Source organism: Cyprinus carpio, chromosome A4 (assembly GCF_018340385.1).
Source record: "Cyprinus carpio isolate SPL01 chromosome A4, ASM1834038v1, whole genome shotgun sequence".
NCBI classification, from domain to species: domain Eukaryota; kingdom Metazoa; phylum Chordata; class Actinopteri; order Cypriniformes; family Cyprinidae; genus Cyprinus; species Cyprinus carpio.
In genome coordinates this window covers 2243814-2261312 of record NC_056575.1, presented here as the reverse complement: position 1 = coordinate 2261312, position 17499 = coordinate 2243814, and the positions used below count along the sequence as shown (strand labels likewise).

General features: G+C 31.8%; 1 protein-coding gene across 3 annotated transcripts in view; it reads left to right on the top strand.

Annotated features, from left to right (window-relative positions):
• The window catches only part of LOC109064798 (oxysterol-binding protein-related protein 8-like), a 63328-nt gene that overhangs the window by 4920 nt on the left and 40909 nt on the right, over positions 1–17499 (top strand). For all 3 annotated transcript variants that reach the window (XM_042738035.1, XM_042738024.1, XM_042738014.1), the window contains exon 2: positions 14151–14241. Coding sequence is in view for 2 of the 3 variants with exons in the window: in XM_042738024.1 (XP_042593958.1) it covers positions 14197–14241 (45 nt within the window). In the remaining variant the exon portion in view is untranslated. The remainder of the gene's footprint in view (positions 1–14150; positions 14242–17499) is intronic.

The window sequence follows — 17499 nt, the reverse complement described above, 5'->3', positions numbered from 1 at the left end:
AATTATTGAGAATTATATGTTATAATCTCAGTATTAATATAATATTGACATATTTAAAATAATGTAATATTATTATTAAATAATATGTTAAGTAATAAAAATATATTTTTATATATTTTATATAATGTAATATATTATATATAAAAATAATGATTTATTATAATATAAATAGAATATTAAATAATTCAGTAGTTATATATATTATATGTGTGTGTGTGTATATATTTTAGAAATTTAGAAATTAGAATATAATTTTTTTTTCATAAATGTTATTTTATTTCACTTAAAGTTTCTTACTTTAAGCAACAAAAATGTTTGTTTGTTTGTTTGTTTTATTTAAGTTCCTGACAAATTAGAGATAATAGTTGGATTTCAACAAACATAGTGTGTCATCTGATCACAACTAAAGACTCTTGTGATGAATCATTCAAAGATTCTTTGTTAATAATTAATAATTTAATCTTAATTGTAAAGGTCCAGTGTACAAATTCTGTTATTTTTGCCTGGTCATGAAGCATGTGCTCAGGTGCAAACCCTCTGCACCCCAACAGAGTCGCAACGCTTCATTTATATTAATGACCCGTCCCGCTGACATGGACGCCTTTAAGGCTGTGGTGGTTGTAATCTCTCAGAACCGCCTTAATTTTTTCCTGAATACCAGTTCAAATGGCATTTTAATCATCATTAAATCCATCACCTTTATTATGGTTTCTCTTGTGTCCTTCACATGGCTCTGAATGTCAAAGCTGTGAAGGGTGTTTGATATTCAAAGCATGCATTTCCTGATTTGGGAGGGTGAACGGAGTGTAAAACCGGCCTCTGTACCTTGGGAAATGTATGAATCGATGATCTCTTGCTGTTTTGTGAGAAGGATGCGGTTTGTATGTTAATATTTGATGAGCAGATTCATAAACTTAACGTCACATGCGACAGATGAAACTGAGATCAGGTGAGAACAGAAACTGTTTCCCGTGTGAAACTCTTAAAACAGGAAATGCACAACATCTGTTTCGAACTCTCCTGCAATGAAGGGTTGAATGTAATACATTCTTACTTGCATAAGTAGATTTTTCTGTTGAAAATTTTAGTGGTACTTGCTAGGGCTGCACGTTTTATCAAAATTAAATTGCAGTCGCGATTAGGCAGAAGCTGCAAATGTCATGCGTATCTTTTAGTGAAGCACGGCTCTGTGATCAGCAGTAAATCTCCATCTGAAGGCTAGAGGGCGCTCTCTTGCTGAAACTCTAAATACACCCCGCAGAAGAAATCAGGAAATCCCTTTAGCAGTTGCTGGATAAACAGAAGATTTAACTTCTTTAATTGATTCAACGTGACTAATAAACACACAACTATGACAATGTATGGTTTATCTGAGTTCGTCTTATCATTTACTCATCAAGTACTTAATGCAGTGCTAATTGAAATCGCCTTTATCACTGCTTAGAATACTATGAAATAATGTTACGTGCCTTGTTCTGTGTAAGAAGCCACATCATCTCACAAGGATTTATTTATAAAAACGTTAATTAAATGTGGTATTTTTACGTGCTTTCAGATAGAGCAGCATTTACTACACAGAGCCGTAGTTCACTGACAAGCTACGGAAACAGCTTTCATAATCGTAGAACAATTTCTTCGATTTCATAGTCACGCGATTAAATCGTCTGAGATTATAAACACGATTTTGTGTATCTTGTCAGTGAACTACGGCTCTGTGTAGTAAATGCTGCTCCTTGATGGAGGTTTACTACTGATCATAGAACAGGCTTTACTGATAAGATGCACTCGACAATCGCATTGATTAATCGTGCAGCCCTAGTACTTGCCTGTGTGAAACGTGTCGCAATGATGCTACGTTTGCGCCTATTCGTTTAGCAGATGCTTTTATCCAAAGTGACTTACAAATGGGAATAATTGAGCAGTTTACTGTGCAATGCTTCAAATATAAACTAGATTCGTGCAGTTGCTCTGAAGTGATTGTTTGTTGGAGTTATTTTTTAATTATTTATAGTTATTTCTTATGCATTTATTATTATAATGTCAGTATTGATAGTTGAATATTTTTTATATTTTTAAATATATTTTTAAAACAATTAGTTTAATTTTTTTTGTAATTTTGTTGTGCATTTGTCAATATATATATAATTTTTTTTAACACACAGCTTTTCTACATTTTTATTCCAGATTAAGTTTTATTTAGAAAATGAGATATGTTGCTTTAGAAACTAGTTAAAATAAAGTTTATTTTATTTTTATTTTTGGTTGTTTTTTTTAATATTTTCATATAAACTATATATAGTTTTTATAGTTTCATACAAACACACACACACACACACACACACATATATATATAATATATATATATATATATATATATATATATATATATATATATATATATATATATATATAATTTTTTATATTTATTTATTTCAGTTTTAGTTTTATTTAATATAATATAATATTTCTGCACACACAAAATGTTTTTGAAGTTATTTAACTATTTAATCAATATAAATATATAAATATTTACATAGACCTATACAAGACCAAGAGCCAGATCCTAACGGGAGGCTTAATATGAGATGTTTCTGCAGCACAGCTCCAGGGTCATAAGTTGTTTGATTTATGATTAAGCACACAGCATGTCTTTTCTTGAGTCTGTTTCGCTGCCGGCAGTCAGTCTTGTAAAGAGTCGGTGCTGTGGTGTCATCTGAGGTTAATGGTGTGGATTTTCCTCCAGTGAAGTGAGCTTGTGTGGACAGAGCACAGTAACTCAGAGCTGTCATGTCAGTCAGGTGTGAATAATGTGTGTGTGTGTGTGTGTGTTTCTCATCAGACGTGCAGGGCGAGGTATCTTTTACCTGATGGCTGTTGCAGTTCTGGTATTTCATCATTAGTCTGTTCAATGAAATGGTAATGATAATGCAGTGCAGAGGAATCTCTTTAAAAACATTACCTTCTTGTGCTTATTGCTGAGGAATGCACTTTATTGTTTAGTAAGTGTATAAACACAAGTGAAGTGTGTCATTTCTGTGCCACCCTCAATAACACAACTGAAGTGAGACCCTTGAGCAAGGCATAGAACTGACAACTGCTCCCCAGGCACCGCGGCAATATGGCTACCCACTGCTTCGGGTGTGTGTGTGTGTTCACTACACACTACTGTGTGTCTGCACTTGGATGGGTTAAATGCAGAGCAAAAATTCTAAGTATGGAGTATAACACCATACTTTGCTACACGTCACTTTCCATTTCACTTTCACACTTACAAGTTTTTCATATTTCAGTTAACAAAAAAAAAAAGTAATTTAACCATGCATGTTTTCTACAAGTTCCATGGGCGAGTTCCCTGTTCATATGACCAATTGCAGATGGGGAGAGTATTTAAAACCTTATTTTTTTCTCAATTCTGTCTGGTCACGTTAATGGTGGATGAATGACTCTCTTGCCTTGTTAGCAATAAATTACCTGCATGATAAATTATTCCAAATTTCCTGCCAGTCTCGGTGTGCCAGTGATCGTGCCCTGACTGGTTCATCTGTGCATCTGAAAAGAGACGTGTTGCTGCAATGCACTTTTAATTCTCTTTGTTAAATATATCATCATTGAGGGCTCGGCTTGAGAGGCTTTAAAAATAGTTTTAGAAAATGTTTAAAATTAACCTTATTTTAAACCATTTCTTTTGCTTGTTAAATGCAGTTTAAACTACATGAGATAAATCTCAGTGTTAGCGTGACTGAGACTCGAGCTGATGACTTGGTCCTCATGTTAATGAGGTTTGGTTTGGACTGAAGGAATCCTGCTCTCCCGCATGGCACAGATTCCCAGCTGAGAGCTGTTGTCAGGGGCTCCTGGACGTGTTCTGTGGGCTGAACTAAATATACCTCACTCAGAGGTGAACGGTAGGGAACGCGGTGGACTATGAGGAAATGCACGCTTAAAAATAAAGCTTTGATGGATCCATGGAGAACCTATAAAATTTCCATTGCACAATCTCATTAAAGTGAGAAAAAGTTATTTAGATTTTCAAAATATCCTTAATTTTAAGAACAAAAAAATCTCTCTGAAAGGTTCTTTGGGGAAACTGAAATGGTTCTTCTATGGCAATTTTTTTTTATACGAAGGGCCATAATTTAAACTTGATTTAGGGCCGTGGCCCAGAAGTAAATGTTGCATTAAATCCAATAGAATTGGGATGAAAATATTGTTCTATCAATTTTTATTGATTCTCATTTAAATGAACCGATATGTATTCTTAGTTCTGTTTTCAGTTGATTTCATGAACAAAACTTGACATTATTTGTAGTGCGCCTCCTGTCCAATAAATCATATAACCTTTGTCCTTAGTTCTGATATGAAAAGTCTCAGCTTTCAAATTCTTAATTTATTACAAAATTCAAAGAATACTGTTTTGATGTTCTTTAATGTGTCGACACAGATCGCTGTAGCACCTCTCTTCCTCATCTCTTCCTCTTTACTAGTTATAGCATGAAATAAACGTGAATGAACTTTAGAAATGATGTTGAAACAAACAGTATAACATATTGAAATGTATAATGTTGTCTCATGTAATTGCTCAGCCAGTGTTTCCACCACGGAAACACATCAATAAAAGCTTGTAAACATTGTTATGTAACCTTACATTTGCCTCGTAAAATCTATTCAATGTCCATAGCTTGATAGTTAGCTAGAAACATTAAGCAATTTTTAAATACATGCGCTATATTATATATTCATTTTCTTTTCTTTTTTTTAAACCTGTACTTAAATATTTATATATAAAAACTGCCTTATGTGCATTTAATTCAAATGGTTGTTTACAAATCACTTTTATATTATGGTAATGTACCAACTTACAGGGCTTACATTAGTTAATTGTACTGAATAATTAATTAATGTACTGTACCTGATTGCCTGTATATCCAAATGAATCGACATTGAATCGAAAATCAAGATTAAATCAAATCTTGTAAATAGAAATCGAATTTTGAAATGTTTCAATACCCATCAAACTTTATTATATTAAAACTAAGAGAAAAAAAAATTCACATTTCAATGAAAAAATAAAACAAATTTTTTAAAAATATATATACATTAGAAATGAAGATGTTTCAATTGCATTTTTTATTTATTTATTTTTCCCTACTTATGTGATATTGCATGGCAGGCCAAATCAAAGGTCATCATTTAGCTAATTGTTTTCTATTGCATCGCTGCAAAAACACCTTTTTCTACTTAATTTTTAACAAAAACCATTGGTAAAATATCTATTTAGGAGTCTTAGACCTTTCCAACGATATATAGTTTCTCATGATTAGATTAGGATTTAATTGTAATATAGTGAAGTAAATCTAGGCGTCCCGTATACGAGACGGTGACAGATAACAGGCTAATAGAATATATATATATATATATATATATATATATATATATATATATATATATATATATATATATATATATATATATATATATATATATATTAGGGCTGTCAAATGATTAATCACGATTAATCACATCCAAAATAAAAGTTTTGTTTACATAATATATGTATGTGTACAGGGTATATTTATTATGTATATATTAGGGCTGCCCCCAAATAGTCGACTAAACGTTAGTCGATATGAAGAGGGCTTGGTCGAATACATTTTCATTAGGTGGTTAGTCGCAAAAAAAAAATCACGTGAAAAAATTACGCAATCAGGGCTGCGCAGTCAGTAGCCGCATTTCCACTGTCGGGCCAGTTGCGAGCCAGGGCTTAAAACGGGCCGGGCGGGGGTAATAGCCTCGGGCCAGTAGCACGAGGCCAGAATAGCGCAGCGTTTCCACAGTCGGGCCAGACGCTCCGCTGCGCGTCACTAAAACCCGCCCTTTACACCACGCCTCTCAGGAACAACGTCATGCAACCCCATCAACAAAAGAGAAGTTATCAGAAAACTAATGAGAAATAAGTCACTGGAACTAGCGCGATCACAAAACGAACACGATAACAGCGGCCTTTTGTTTGCATGCTTTGTTAAATATTTAAATTCAAAAGCATCAATGTTTTACTATAAGTGATACATTGATCATAATGATTCAATTATCAGGACTCAAAATTAATCACACAGAAATAAATGTATTTCTATTTTATTTTTTTATTTTTAACGCTTATGAAAATGAGCCTGCTTATTCAGTCGAGTCTGTTTCTGTTTATTTGTAGCCACAGTGGCCTATATACGTCACATTTAGAATGAATGATAATAACTCTATTTTTATAAAAGCTCCCAAACAAAAAACATTATTATATTTTGATGACATGCTACGCGGAGCTAAACTCTCGAGACTAGACTTATGACAGATAAAATATGTTACTAAATAAATACACAATTCTGATAGAGAATAAGAAGCTGACGTCTGATTTCTCCAAGTGGTTGCATTTACCATTTATTCATGTATGACATGACATCAAAGCAACGAGAGATCAACGAGATCTCGTGCCTCGCGGTATACCAAAGCGCACTTCAGAGCGCATCTTTTCAAAGGCCGGCTTCATTGTGAACAAGTCGAGAAGCTCCCTTCTTCCCAACAATGTGGACAAGCTGGTGTTCCTCTCACATAATATGAAAAAAAATAAAATCGAATTGAAAGCTTAGGTAAGAATGCTTAATTTACTTTTTGTAGTGTTTCTGTTTGCTATCTGTTCGGCTATATAAAAAAAAACCCGGGTATTTTTATAACGGGTAGGCTATACAAATGAATAAATACATATTATTTTTATTTATTCGTTTTTATATAATGCAGAAGTTGTTTTTTTCTTCTGTAGAAAAATTAGTCTGATGTTTGCAATTTGTTGTTTCAGGTCAAAGACTCGTCCGTCGTCTTAATGGCAGTTTGCGGCTTTGCTCTGATATTTTTGATTTGTATTAGTGTTCTTTAAATTATTTGTTCCACATTTTGTCTTAAATATAGTTGTTCTAAACAATTTAATCAAATACTTAGGCTGTTGATTTGTTTTGCCGCCTTTTTTTTATTCTAAGTTTTGGCGTTGTGCGATGTGCCATGTCCATTTATTAGATTGTTCGTTTTTGTTAATTTTCCTTTTGAACAATATAAAAATTATATTAATTTTCCACTGTATTTTACTATTTTTATACCAAACAGCGTTTTTCCCTACAGTATTTTTTTGTTTTTTGCCTTGTTTTGTACTAGGCCTAAGTTACTAATAAGTTTATTTAATGTATTTTAAAGAACGAATTTTAGTTTAGTTTATTCAAAACTGTTTTTTTTTTTGACACATGTACTGTTACAGTTTGTATTTTTGATAATAAATTATTAAAATGCACAGGCAGTCTGATTGCTGTTTTTATGTTATAATTAGCCTATAACGTTCCGGCCACTGATTTTTGTGTCCGTAAGCGCTGTATACTTTAAACGCTTTACTATTCTGTAAGTCCTTTAAGCGCTTCATAATTTCATTTTGAACGCGCTAATATCATGCTTTAGCATTTTCTGTCATATAGAAGTGTTAAACTTCAACTTGGACTATACCTTTCCTTGTATATACGCACGTTTTTATATTAATATCATAAATAAACGATTATTCGACTAATCGCTAAAATGCAGGAGTGTTAGTCGACTAGGAATATCTTTAGTCGGGGGCAGCCCTAGTATATATAAATACACACACATAAATTATATATTTAGAAAATATTTACATGTATATACATTTATATATTTATATTCTTATATTTTATATTATATATAAATATATTTAATATATAAACATAACATATTCTTCTTAAATATATACATGCATGTGTGTGTATTTATATATACATAATAAATATACACAGTATACACACATATATTATGTAAACAAAACTTTTATTTTGGATGTGATTAATCGTGATTAATCATTTGACAGCCCTAATATATATATATATATATATATGTATATAATGTATGTATTATATTTATTTATTTAAAGATCAAATAATTGTTTAAAGCAACTGCATGCCATATTTTTCTATGAAAATAAACAAGCTGAAAACACTCAAACCGAAAAAACTTTTATTGCTTTTCTATAGTATTAAGCCTCAAATGTCAACTATATGGTTTCTTCTTTAAATAATAAAAAAAATGCATGGTGTTATAATGTTATACTAAAATTAAAACAATGGAAAAACCCTTAAGATATCATGTAGAAAGAAAAAACCCACAAGCACTCAGAATAACATAAATGGACTTTGAATGATTTGAATGAATTGTGGCATATGTAATTGTAATCGCGATTAGAAATTTGATTAATTGTGCAGCCCTATTAAGTGTGTACTTTCAGATATTTAAAAAGCTGTGCCATTTGACAAACATAAGACTCTGATCTGAATGAGCTTGTGTGAATCCGTATGGAGCAGTATGTGTGATACGAGCTGGTTTGTTCAGTGTCTCGGTGGGGTGGGGGAGTCGCTTGAGCTCACAGAGGCAGTCTGTGTAGAGATGTGTGAAAAGAAGATATTTTTACTGAAGCACGCCATTTATCTACTGCTGCCACCTGGAACAGACATGCACTCATTCTGAGAGAAACCGCACCGTAATGGATTCAAGAGCTGAGAGACTTATTAAAATGCCCTTCATTGAAATAATTAAGCACTCAAATGAATCACAGCTTCTATGTATGGTTATTTAATTAAAGGGATTCCTAAGCTTTTTTTTTTCAGCTGAACTTCTTAGAAGTAAATATATTCTTGGAGTACCCAATGAAAATTTAAGTTAATATTTTTAACAGCTTAACAACAATAATATGTTATATATATATATATATATATATATATATAATTTTTTACCTTTTATTTCAAATTTTTATATTTTAAAAATTATTGCAGTTATTTTGTCATAAATTGTGATTACAGTTTTAACTGCAACATGACATTTAATCTCAAACAAAAACTATATCTCTATAACAGGGTAGTTAACTGAAACTAAAATTAAAACCACTAAAATAATTGTGTTACTTGAATGTACCAAAAGTAGTTGATGTACTAAAATAACTAAACTAAAACTGAAATAAAAATAAATACAAACTATATAGACATTTATAAAAAAAGGACCAAACCATAACAAAATTACTAAAACTTTAACTAAAACAAATTATAAACATAAAAACAGAAAACTATAAATGAAACTTAATGATACTAAAATAACTATATCTTAAAAGATAAACATAAATTATATAGCGATTTCAGTTTAATTTAAATGTATTCCAAAATCTACTAAACATGACAAAATGAACAATAAAATTACTAAAACTTTAAAAGTAAAATGAAAACAGAAAAAACAGAAAATTAAAATATTAATAAAAAATATAAAAATATCTCAGTAATACTAAAATAACTGTATCTGAAACATATATAAATTATATCGCAGTTTTATTTTAATTTATTGTGCTAAACCAAAAACTACTAAAAATGACAAATATGCACAACATAATTAGTAAAAACTTAAGTAAAATAAAAATGAAAAATATAGTATAGTAAAATACTCCTAAAAATTCACTCTTAGCAGATTCAGCTTGCACCTCGAATGCATAATTTTCCAGTAAATGCTCTAGAATATGAATATAATGAGATGTTTTTTCATACCCTATGCATCTGAAAATCCAGTTTCAAGCATTTAAGTTTTTGAAGATCATGATAAATAGGGATGTTACGATAAACCGTGAGCCGGTTGAAAATTGATTCAAATATGTGACGATTCAAATTGGTTGAGATGCTAAACAAATCACGATTCATTTAGGTGTAGGAGTTTTTAGTCTAAGGGGAACTTACTGTCTTTAGAAAAGTTTGGATGGTATTTTTTTCTTTTCATCTTGCCTCTGTATAATGCATATTAAAGTTCATAAGTGCAGCGCTGCTTTGTTTACAGCAGAAACCAAGGAAACGCTTTAAGCGCCACCTGCTGGCAGAGAGTGACTCTGCGTCTCGTTCAGCTCGTCCGCTGTTTCATGCAGATATTTTTATGCATAGTTTCACAAACCTGAAGTCAAACCATTCTGTTTTTGCTTCAAAATTTCTAAATTATACGATATAATTTAGATTAAAAACAGTTCATGTTGCATGTATGCAGCATTTTTGTTTGGATCATTATTAAAATGCAGTGGTTGCCTCTAAATTTATGGACATTTAATGGATTAATTTAATGGAAAGAGCACATACAAAGCCATTTGTTTATATGAAGAGATTTATTTTATGTTACATATTTATTTGATTTGGGGCTTGTTTTAAAATTTCAATTTAGTTTTATTTACATTTACATTCTATTTAAATTTTGTCATTTAGCAGACGCTTTTATCCAAAGCTACTTACAAAATAGGACAATAGAAGCAATCAAAACCAACAAAAGAGCAATAATATACAAGTGCTGTATTAGTATATTATCATGGTTATGTTATAATTTCACAAAGAAATGTACCGCATTTTGTCCAAGCAATAATAAAAGGACACATTTAATTCATAATTTGTCTTAAATATCATTTTGTTTAATAAAAATAAAATAAATAATTAAAAAAATCGTGAATCTAATTGAATCGTGAGTTGAGGGAATCGTTACATCCCTAATGATAAACGTGAATGCACTCAAGTATAGTGTAAACCTAACTCCATTTCTAAAACTAAAGCATAACTGTCCTGTTAAAGACGAAAGCCTCCAGCAGCAGAGAAACTGGGTCATGCAGATTAAATCAAATTAGACCGGCTACCTGAATGTGTTTTCATTGCTCCGCCGTGGCAGAGGCTTGGACATTTTCTCTCACAGATTTGAAGTCTCTCATGAAGTGCTCAGAGTTTGTCACGTATGTTCTCACAGATTGAATGTTAGCGTGTAGGTGGCAGTGTTGACGGTCGCAGGCCGCCTCCTAGATTCACACTACAGCCGCTCGTGGGAAACTTACAGAAGGCCTTTGGGGTTTTTGCTTTATTATTCAGTGTGGAATCACAAAGATAATTTAGGATTCGATTTGATGCTGCTCTTCTGGTTTATTTCGCCCATTGTGGTTTCACTTCTACAAACAGATTTCCATTTCCAATTAGTATTTTGAAAAAAAAAAAGTTCATAGATGTCTTTGTGGCATTTTACATTTTTAAATGATTTTTACATGTTTTAGTTAAGACGAATAGAACTAAATATTATTTAAATATTATTATTATTATTTATAAATATATTGGTGCATTTAAATAAAATTATTTCTTATTATCTTTATGAAGAATGGTGTGGAAAGCAAGCCTTGATTGTTTGTAACTAAATTTTACTGTATTTTAAGTGAATTGGCAACAGTGACTATTTGATCAATTGTGTGTGTGTGTGTGTGTGTGTGTGTGTGTGTGTGTGTGTGTATGTGTGTATATATATATATATATATATATATATATATATATATATATATATATATATATATATATATATATTAAGAAATATAAATTAAAATGGCTTGAATTTTAATTTTACTGAAAAAAAATTAATTACTGTAAATAATAAATGAAATAATATTATATACAGTGTGTATATAAAACTTATAATTATAATTATGTATTATTATTATTATGCATTATTTAATATATTATCATTTATTTGTTTATTTTTTAATTATTATAGCCATTTTAGAGCAAACGCTTTAGCGATTAAACATTTTAGCAGTATTGCCTGCAGAAAAAATTGAAGTCTGCTGAAGATTTGCACTTGCGGCGACTGAAAGGTGGTAAATTAGCATACTAAACGAGCAGAATAGGTGCTAAATAAACAGAGTGGTGTTTAGAGATTTAAATATCCCTCTCCTCTCTTGTTGTCTGGACCACCTGCGGCTTCAGTCACTGTTCCCAGACCAGCACAACCCTCCACAGCCGTTCACCTGCAGCGGCTTTGTGTTTCACTGAATGCATTGAAGTTTCCTTTGATGTCACGCCTGCAACTCTTTCCGTTTCATTCTGCAGTGTGTGTTTGTGTGTGTTTGCGGACCATTATCTCCCTCCGATATGTTTCAGCCACAGGCTGGAGATATTTGTGTGATATCCCGAGCTTCCAGTTGTGTTTCATATTCAGATTCAACAGACATGAATGTAGTTTTAGAAGCATGTCGGTGCACAGTTGTGTGCCACTTTCTGTTTGTTGATAGCGTCCCCGCTGTGTGTTCACTGTGACAGGGCTGCAACTCACACATGTTGCCCAGACTAGCACGAAAGCTTCCCGCTGTCAGGGTGTTTCACTTGGTTTCACCGGTGTGGTTTAAGTGGCCTTCCGCGAATTTTTTGAAGTGGCCGGCTTCTTGGACTTGACCCTGCAACACTTTTCCAGTTTACGTGTGTTTGTTGGGTGTGTCGGTGATCCCATTGCGGAACCGCTCTCTCTTTTTATGTTTCAGCCAGTACTGGAGGAATGTGACATTGTGTGATATCCCGAGCTTCCAGTTGTGTTTCATATTCAGATTCAACAGACATGAATGTAGTTTTAGAAGCATGTCGGTGCACAGTTGTGTGCCACTTTCTGTTTGTTGATAGCGTCCCGCTGGTGTGTTAATGTGACAGGGCCACTCTAAAAGTCACACACATGTTGTGTTTACTAGTCACGAAGCTGTGAGTCCCAAACAGTTTCACATCCTGGTCTGAGACTGGAAATGGCTTCTAGAACAGCGTTATTTTTTTATTATTCATATACTGTTATAGTTTACATTAATATTTTAAATTTTCTTTTATTTGTTTACTTTTTTAGAACTTTGCATTTCATTTTTTTGTTACATTTTTACCTTATTTATTATTTTTATTTATTATATTATATATATATTTATATTATATAATTAATTAAATTAAATAAAAAAAAAAATAATGGCTTTTATTTTTATCCTTTAATACTATTAATTTTAATTTGTAAATTTTTTAGTAATTTATTTGTGTTTTGAGTTTTAGTTTTTATTTTTATTTATTGTTTATTTAATTTTATTAATATTTAAATTGGCCTTTATACATTTGTAAATACTTTTCATTTTAATTTTGGTTACATTTTAGTCATTTTTTGTTATTTTAGTTTTAGCACCATTTTTTTTTTTTTTTTTTTTTTTTTTGTTTTAGTTTTATTGTTTTAGTTTTTATTTACTTTAGCAATATTAGTAATATTTTGAATTGGCTTTTATTTTTATACATTTTTAAATACTTTTCATTTTAATTCTGGTTAAATTTGAAGTAATTTTTTGTAATTTATTTCAATTTTAGTTTAGTTTATTTCAGTATTGTTTTTTATTTAATTTATTATTTATTTTATTTTGTAGTTAGTAATTGTATTGTTTCAGCGAAATGAAAATTAGAAATGTTCCCTTGGCATCTAAGTTGTTCATCTAATATTTAGGTTTCTAATATATTTTATTTCAGCTTTATTTCAATTCACAAAAAAATATTTCTGTATGTATGTATATATACACACACACACACACTCACTCACTCACTCACACGCGCACACACACACGCACACACACACACACACACACACACAAAAGGGTGTAAATCGAGCCACGTCACGCTACACTGTTACAATTTCACAGCCCATAAGGCCTCCTGGACCGTCTCTATGTTCTCTCCCTCGTTTTTTTCCCCTCAGTGACCTACTTCCCTCCCCCTATTTTTTTTTTTCCCTCGCAGTGACCTACTTTGCTAATTATAGATCAGAAGTTTCCACCACTGAAAGTTTGGTCTGAACAGTTGACAGGCCATGCGTTGAATCCGGGTCTGTGCGGCCCTTGAGGACGCTCACACCATGAGTAGGACGCTTGACTGACGGCATCACGGTCAGATAAAGAAACCGTTTTAACCGAGAAGAAGAGCAAATTATCTGAAGCACCTGTAAATAAATAAAAGCCGTCTGTGTACAGATATCATCAAGAAATGTGCTGGAAAATGATGCAAGTTGTTAAGAAACAACAACTAAAAAAAAAAAAAAAGGAAAATACAAAAATGAAAACTTATTCAAATATTAAGTTTATTAGTTTATTTTAAAACTGTGTAATTCAAATTGAATGAAATGTTACATGCAATTCAAATACATAAATCTTAAAATTAGGCTTGAATATTATTTTGAGTGCATGCAACCTGACACAGTAGCTTGAAGTAAATGTGTTTGTGTCTCCGCAGACATGCAGAGCTGTGAACAGTGTTGACCGGCGGCATCTGGACAGACATGGAGCCTTGTGCCGAGTCTCAGGGAGATCCTGAGAGAGCTCAGGTAAGCACTCACACACACACACACACACACACTCACACACACACTCACATTCATTATGTGAATATAATGAGGCATTAGAGCTCACACGGACTTGAATCGCCTTCATAATGACAAGAACAAATCTAACGCTGCTGACACCAAACACACTTTAAAATCTCCCCGCTCACACAATTTCTGTCCCATTAGCGACTACAAAAGACAGAAACACACCTCAGCAGTCAGATTCTGTGAATAATGAACAGTGCAGAAGACTGCTGCATGCAGAGATATATCTCAGTGTATATATATATAATTCATGTAATATTATTTAAATTAAAAAACTATCATGGTACAATTTCTGCCACTGTCTTTAATGTATGCAAATTAATTTGAAAACAAAACAAACAAAATACTAGTGTTTTAAAAACACAAAAAATGCTATTATGGGAATATAATAATATAGCACTTATAATAAAGGTAAAAAAAAAAATTGGTATTACAGTAATAAGACTTGTGTTTAATTGTTATGAAAATAATCTCAGTAATAAAATATTTGTATTGCGTTTCTGGTTATGTGAATCATTTCACACACACGCCTCAGGTGTTACCCAGCATGCACCTGTGAGCCACGCTCTCTCTCTTTCATTAACCAAAATAACTGTCTGTTGAGCAGGAGTTGTGTAGGTGTTGATAAGTATTTGCTCGATTCACGAGTCGTTGAAGCCGTTTGCTGGAAAGAGAGCTATGAGGGGTTTGTTTGTGTTTATTGTTCTGTTTATTTCAGTAAAGTGTGGATCATATTCCTCCGGCTCCAGCTACATCTGCTTCACATGTATCAGAAAACATCATGTTTTCGCTATATGAAAGCTTTTGTGGCCACAGATCAGATCAGAGAAGACAGTTTTGGCTTTAGGTATAGTGGGTTGTAATTGTACCATTGAACACCATTCATTCACAGAAGCATCTGCATCGGGTCATTAGGTAATTATATAGTGTCTAATTATATGTGATCACTTCTTAATATGCGTTTCAGCGTAATGATACTGGTAATTGGCTTCATTTTCTTGTATATTTCAATGTCAAATTTCTTATATAATATAATATTTAAGTAATAAGATTTTTTCACATTATTATAACGACAATTTGGTGCAAAAATGGTAATGATCCTAGTAATGTTTATCATTATATTATAATTGTAATTAAATAATTTATTTTACATATATGTATGTATGTATATGTATGTATATATGTATGTATGTATATATGTATATGTGTATATATATGTATATATGTGTATATATATATATATATATATATATATATGTATATATGTAAAATAAATTAATTTAATTTTGTTCAGCTTTCAATAAATTGCTGTTAAATTGTGTAAGTTTCATGATTTAAATTTATTAGACATGCTTTATAATTAATACAATTTAATTTAACCATAAAAAAAGAGTCTAGAAAAATGAAAACAGAAAAAACGGAATTTGGAAAAAAAAAATAAAACGGCTTTCTTAGGGCCCTAAAACAGTAATTTATCAGCCATGACGCCTAAATTGTCTTGAAAACTGCTGATTTTACTCCGCTGCTCTGAGTTATAAAACTCACACCCTTCCTGTCTGAATCATCTGAGCATGGACAGACGGGATGAGCTGATAAAAGAAATACTGATAGTTTATGACATCTGCCAGATAAATCAGTAACCCTTGACCTGAGAGCCAGACCTTCTTTACAGCATCGTTTCTCACACTTTCATTCTGAGCCACACGGTACATCGACCTTAGAGACATTTCCTTTCCTTGCACAAGCAATTCACAGCGGTTTTACCTTAAAGTATACAGTTTGCTGCCATTCAAAAGAACGTGAAATGCAATCAAACACAGTAAATGCATTTCGGTTACTCGTCGTTTTCATCAAACTGACCCTGTGACGTTGTCTGATGTGTTTATATATATATATGTGCATCGATAATGAAACGCAGCGTAATTTTGCATTAGATTGAGAAAGATGTCGACTCGCTAGTTGACAGGAAACCCCTGCCACTCGTTTCCTGTCTTTGGAGGCAGATAAACACGAACCCAGAGCAGCTGGTATCTAACAGCAGATATCAGGCCTTGAACAGGATGTTTAGACTAAATACAGACACACAAACACCAGTGGAAACGTGAGTTTGAGTTAGAAATTTAGCAGAGAGAATAAGACGTTCACTCATCATGACCACTCTTCGAATAGTCTCATGTTTATGTGAATTAATTCATTTTTCTTATTAGCATATTGTATGTAAATACAGCTATTGAAGTTTAGGGTCTTCAGCTTTGTTTTCTCTGATTTGTCTGATTAGTATGTAAACAGCTATAGTCTTGAGTCACATTTTAGTTCAGATTATATGCGTTTTCTTAATGCACAGTTATTTATACGCTCTGTTTTCTGTAATGGCCTCATGAAGTGGTTTATAGCAAATAGTTTGTTTTCAAATGAATAAATGATGAATTATTAATACACAGATCATGGAAACTGGAAATGAGTCATGATGGGTTGGTGTAATCATCATGATGTCAACTCAGGGTGGTTCATAAATACAAGAAGCTTTTTATTCAAGTGTGAGTGCAGTCTCAGTAGATGCGGACAGTGAGAACATATTTTATTTTAAAATTAGCTGTTTTACATCAGCTTTGTGTGTGTTGTCAGTTCTAGTTTGGCTTTGTGGTTCGCAGCAATGTCGTAACTGGACCTTTCATACGCTACCCTTCAAAAGTTTGCTGTTCACTAAGGCTAAGTTTATTTAATTAAAAATACTGTTAAAACAGGAATATTGTTAAATATATTTGCATATCAAAATAGCTGTTTTTTTATGTGAACGTATGGTAAAATGTAGTTTATTGCTGTGATCAAAGCTAATAATTCTAATATGATAATTTGCTGCTCAGGAAATATTTCTGATTATTATCAATGTTGAAAACAGTTGTGCTAATATAATAAATAATAAATAAATAAATAAATAAAAAATAATAATACATCTATAAATAAAGCTAATAATAATAAATCATTTTAACATTTTTAGACGAAAAACTACAAATTAAATCATAAAAAGATTCAGTTTTTATTATGTTTGTTGACATTCAATGTAATTTATTCATTGATCAATTTAAAAGTATTTTTGCAAAATACTGCAACTTCATTTTAAGATGAAAATCTAATATGTTAATCACTTTATCATTATAAGATGAAAGTAATAATTAATTAATCATAAAATGTAACATTCATTTGTTGACATTT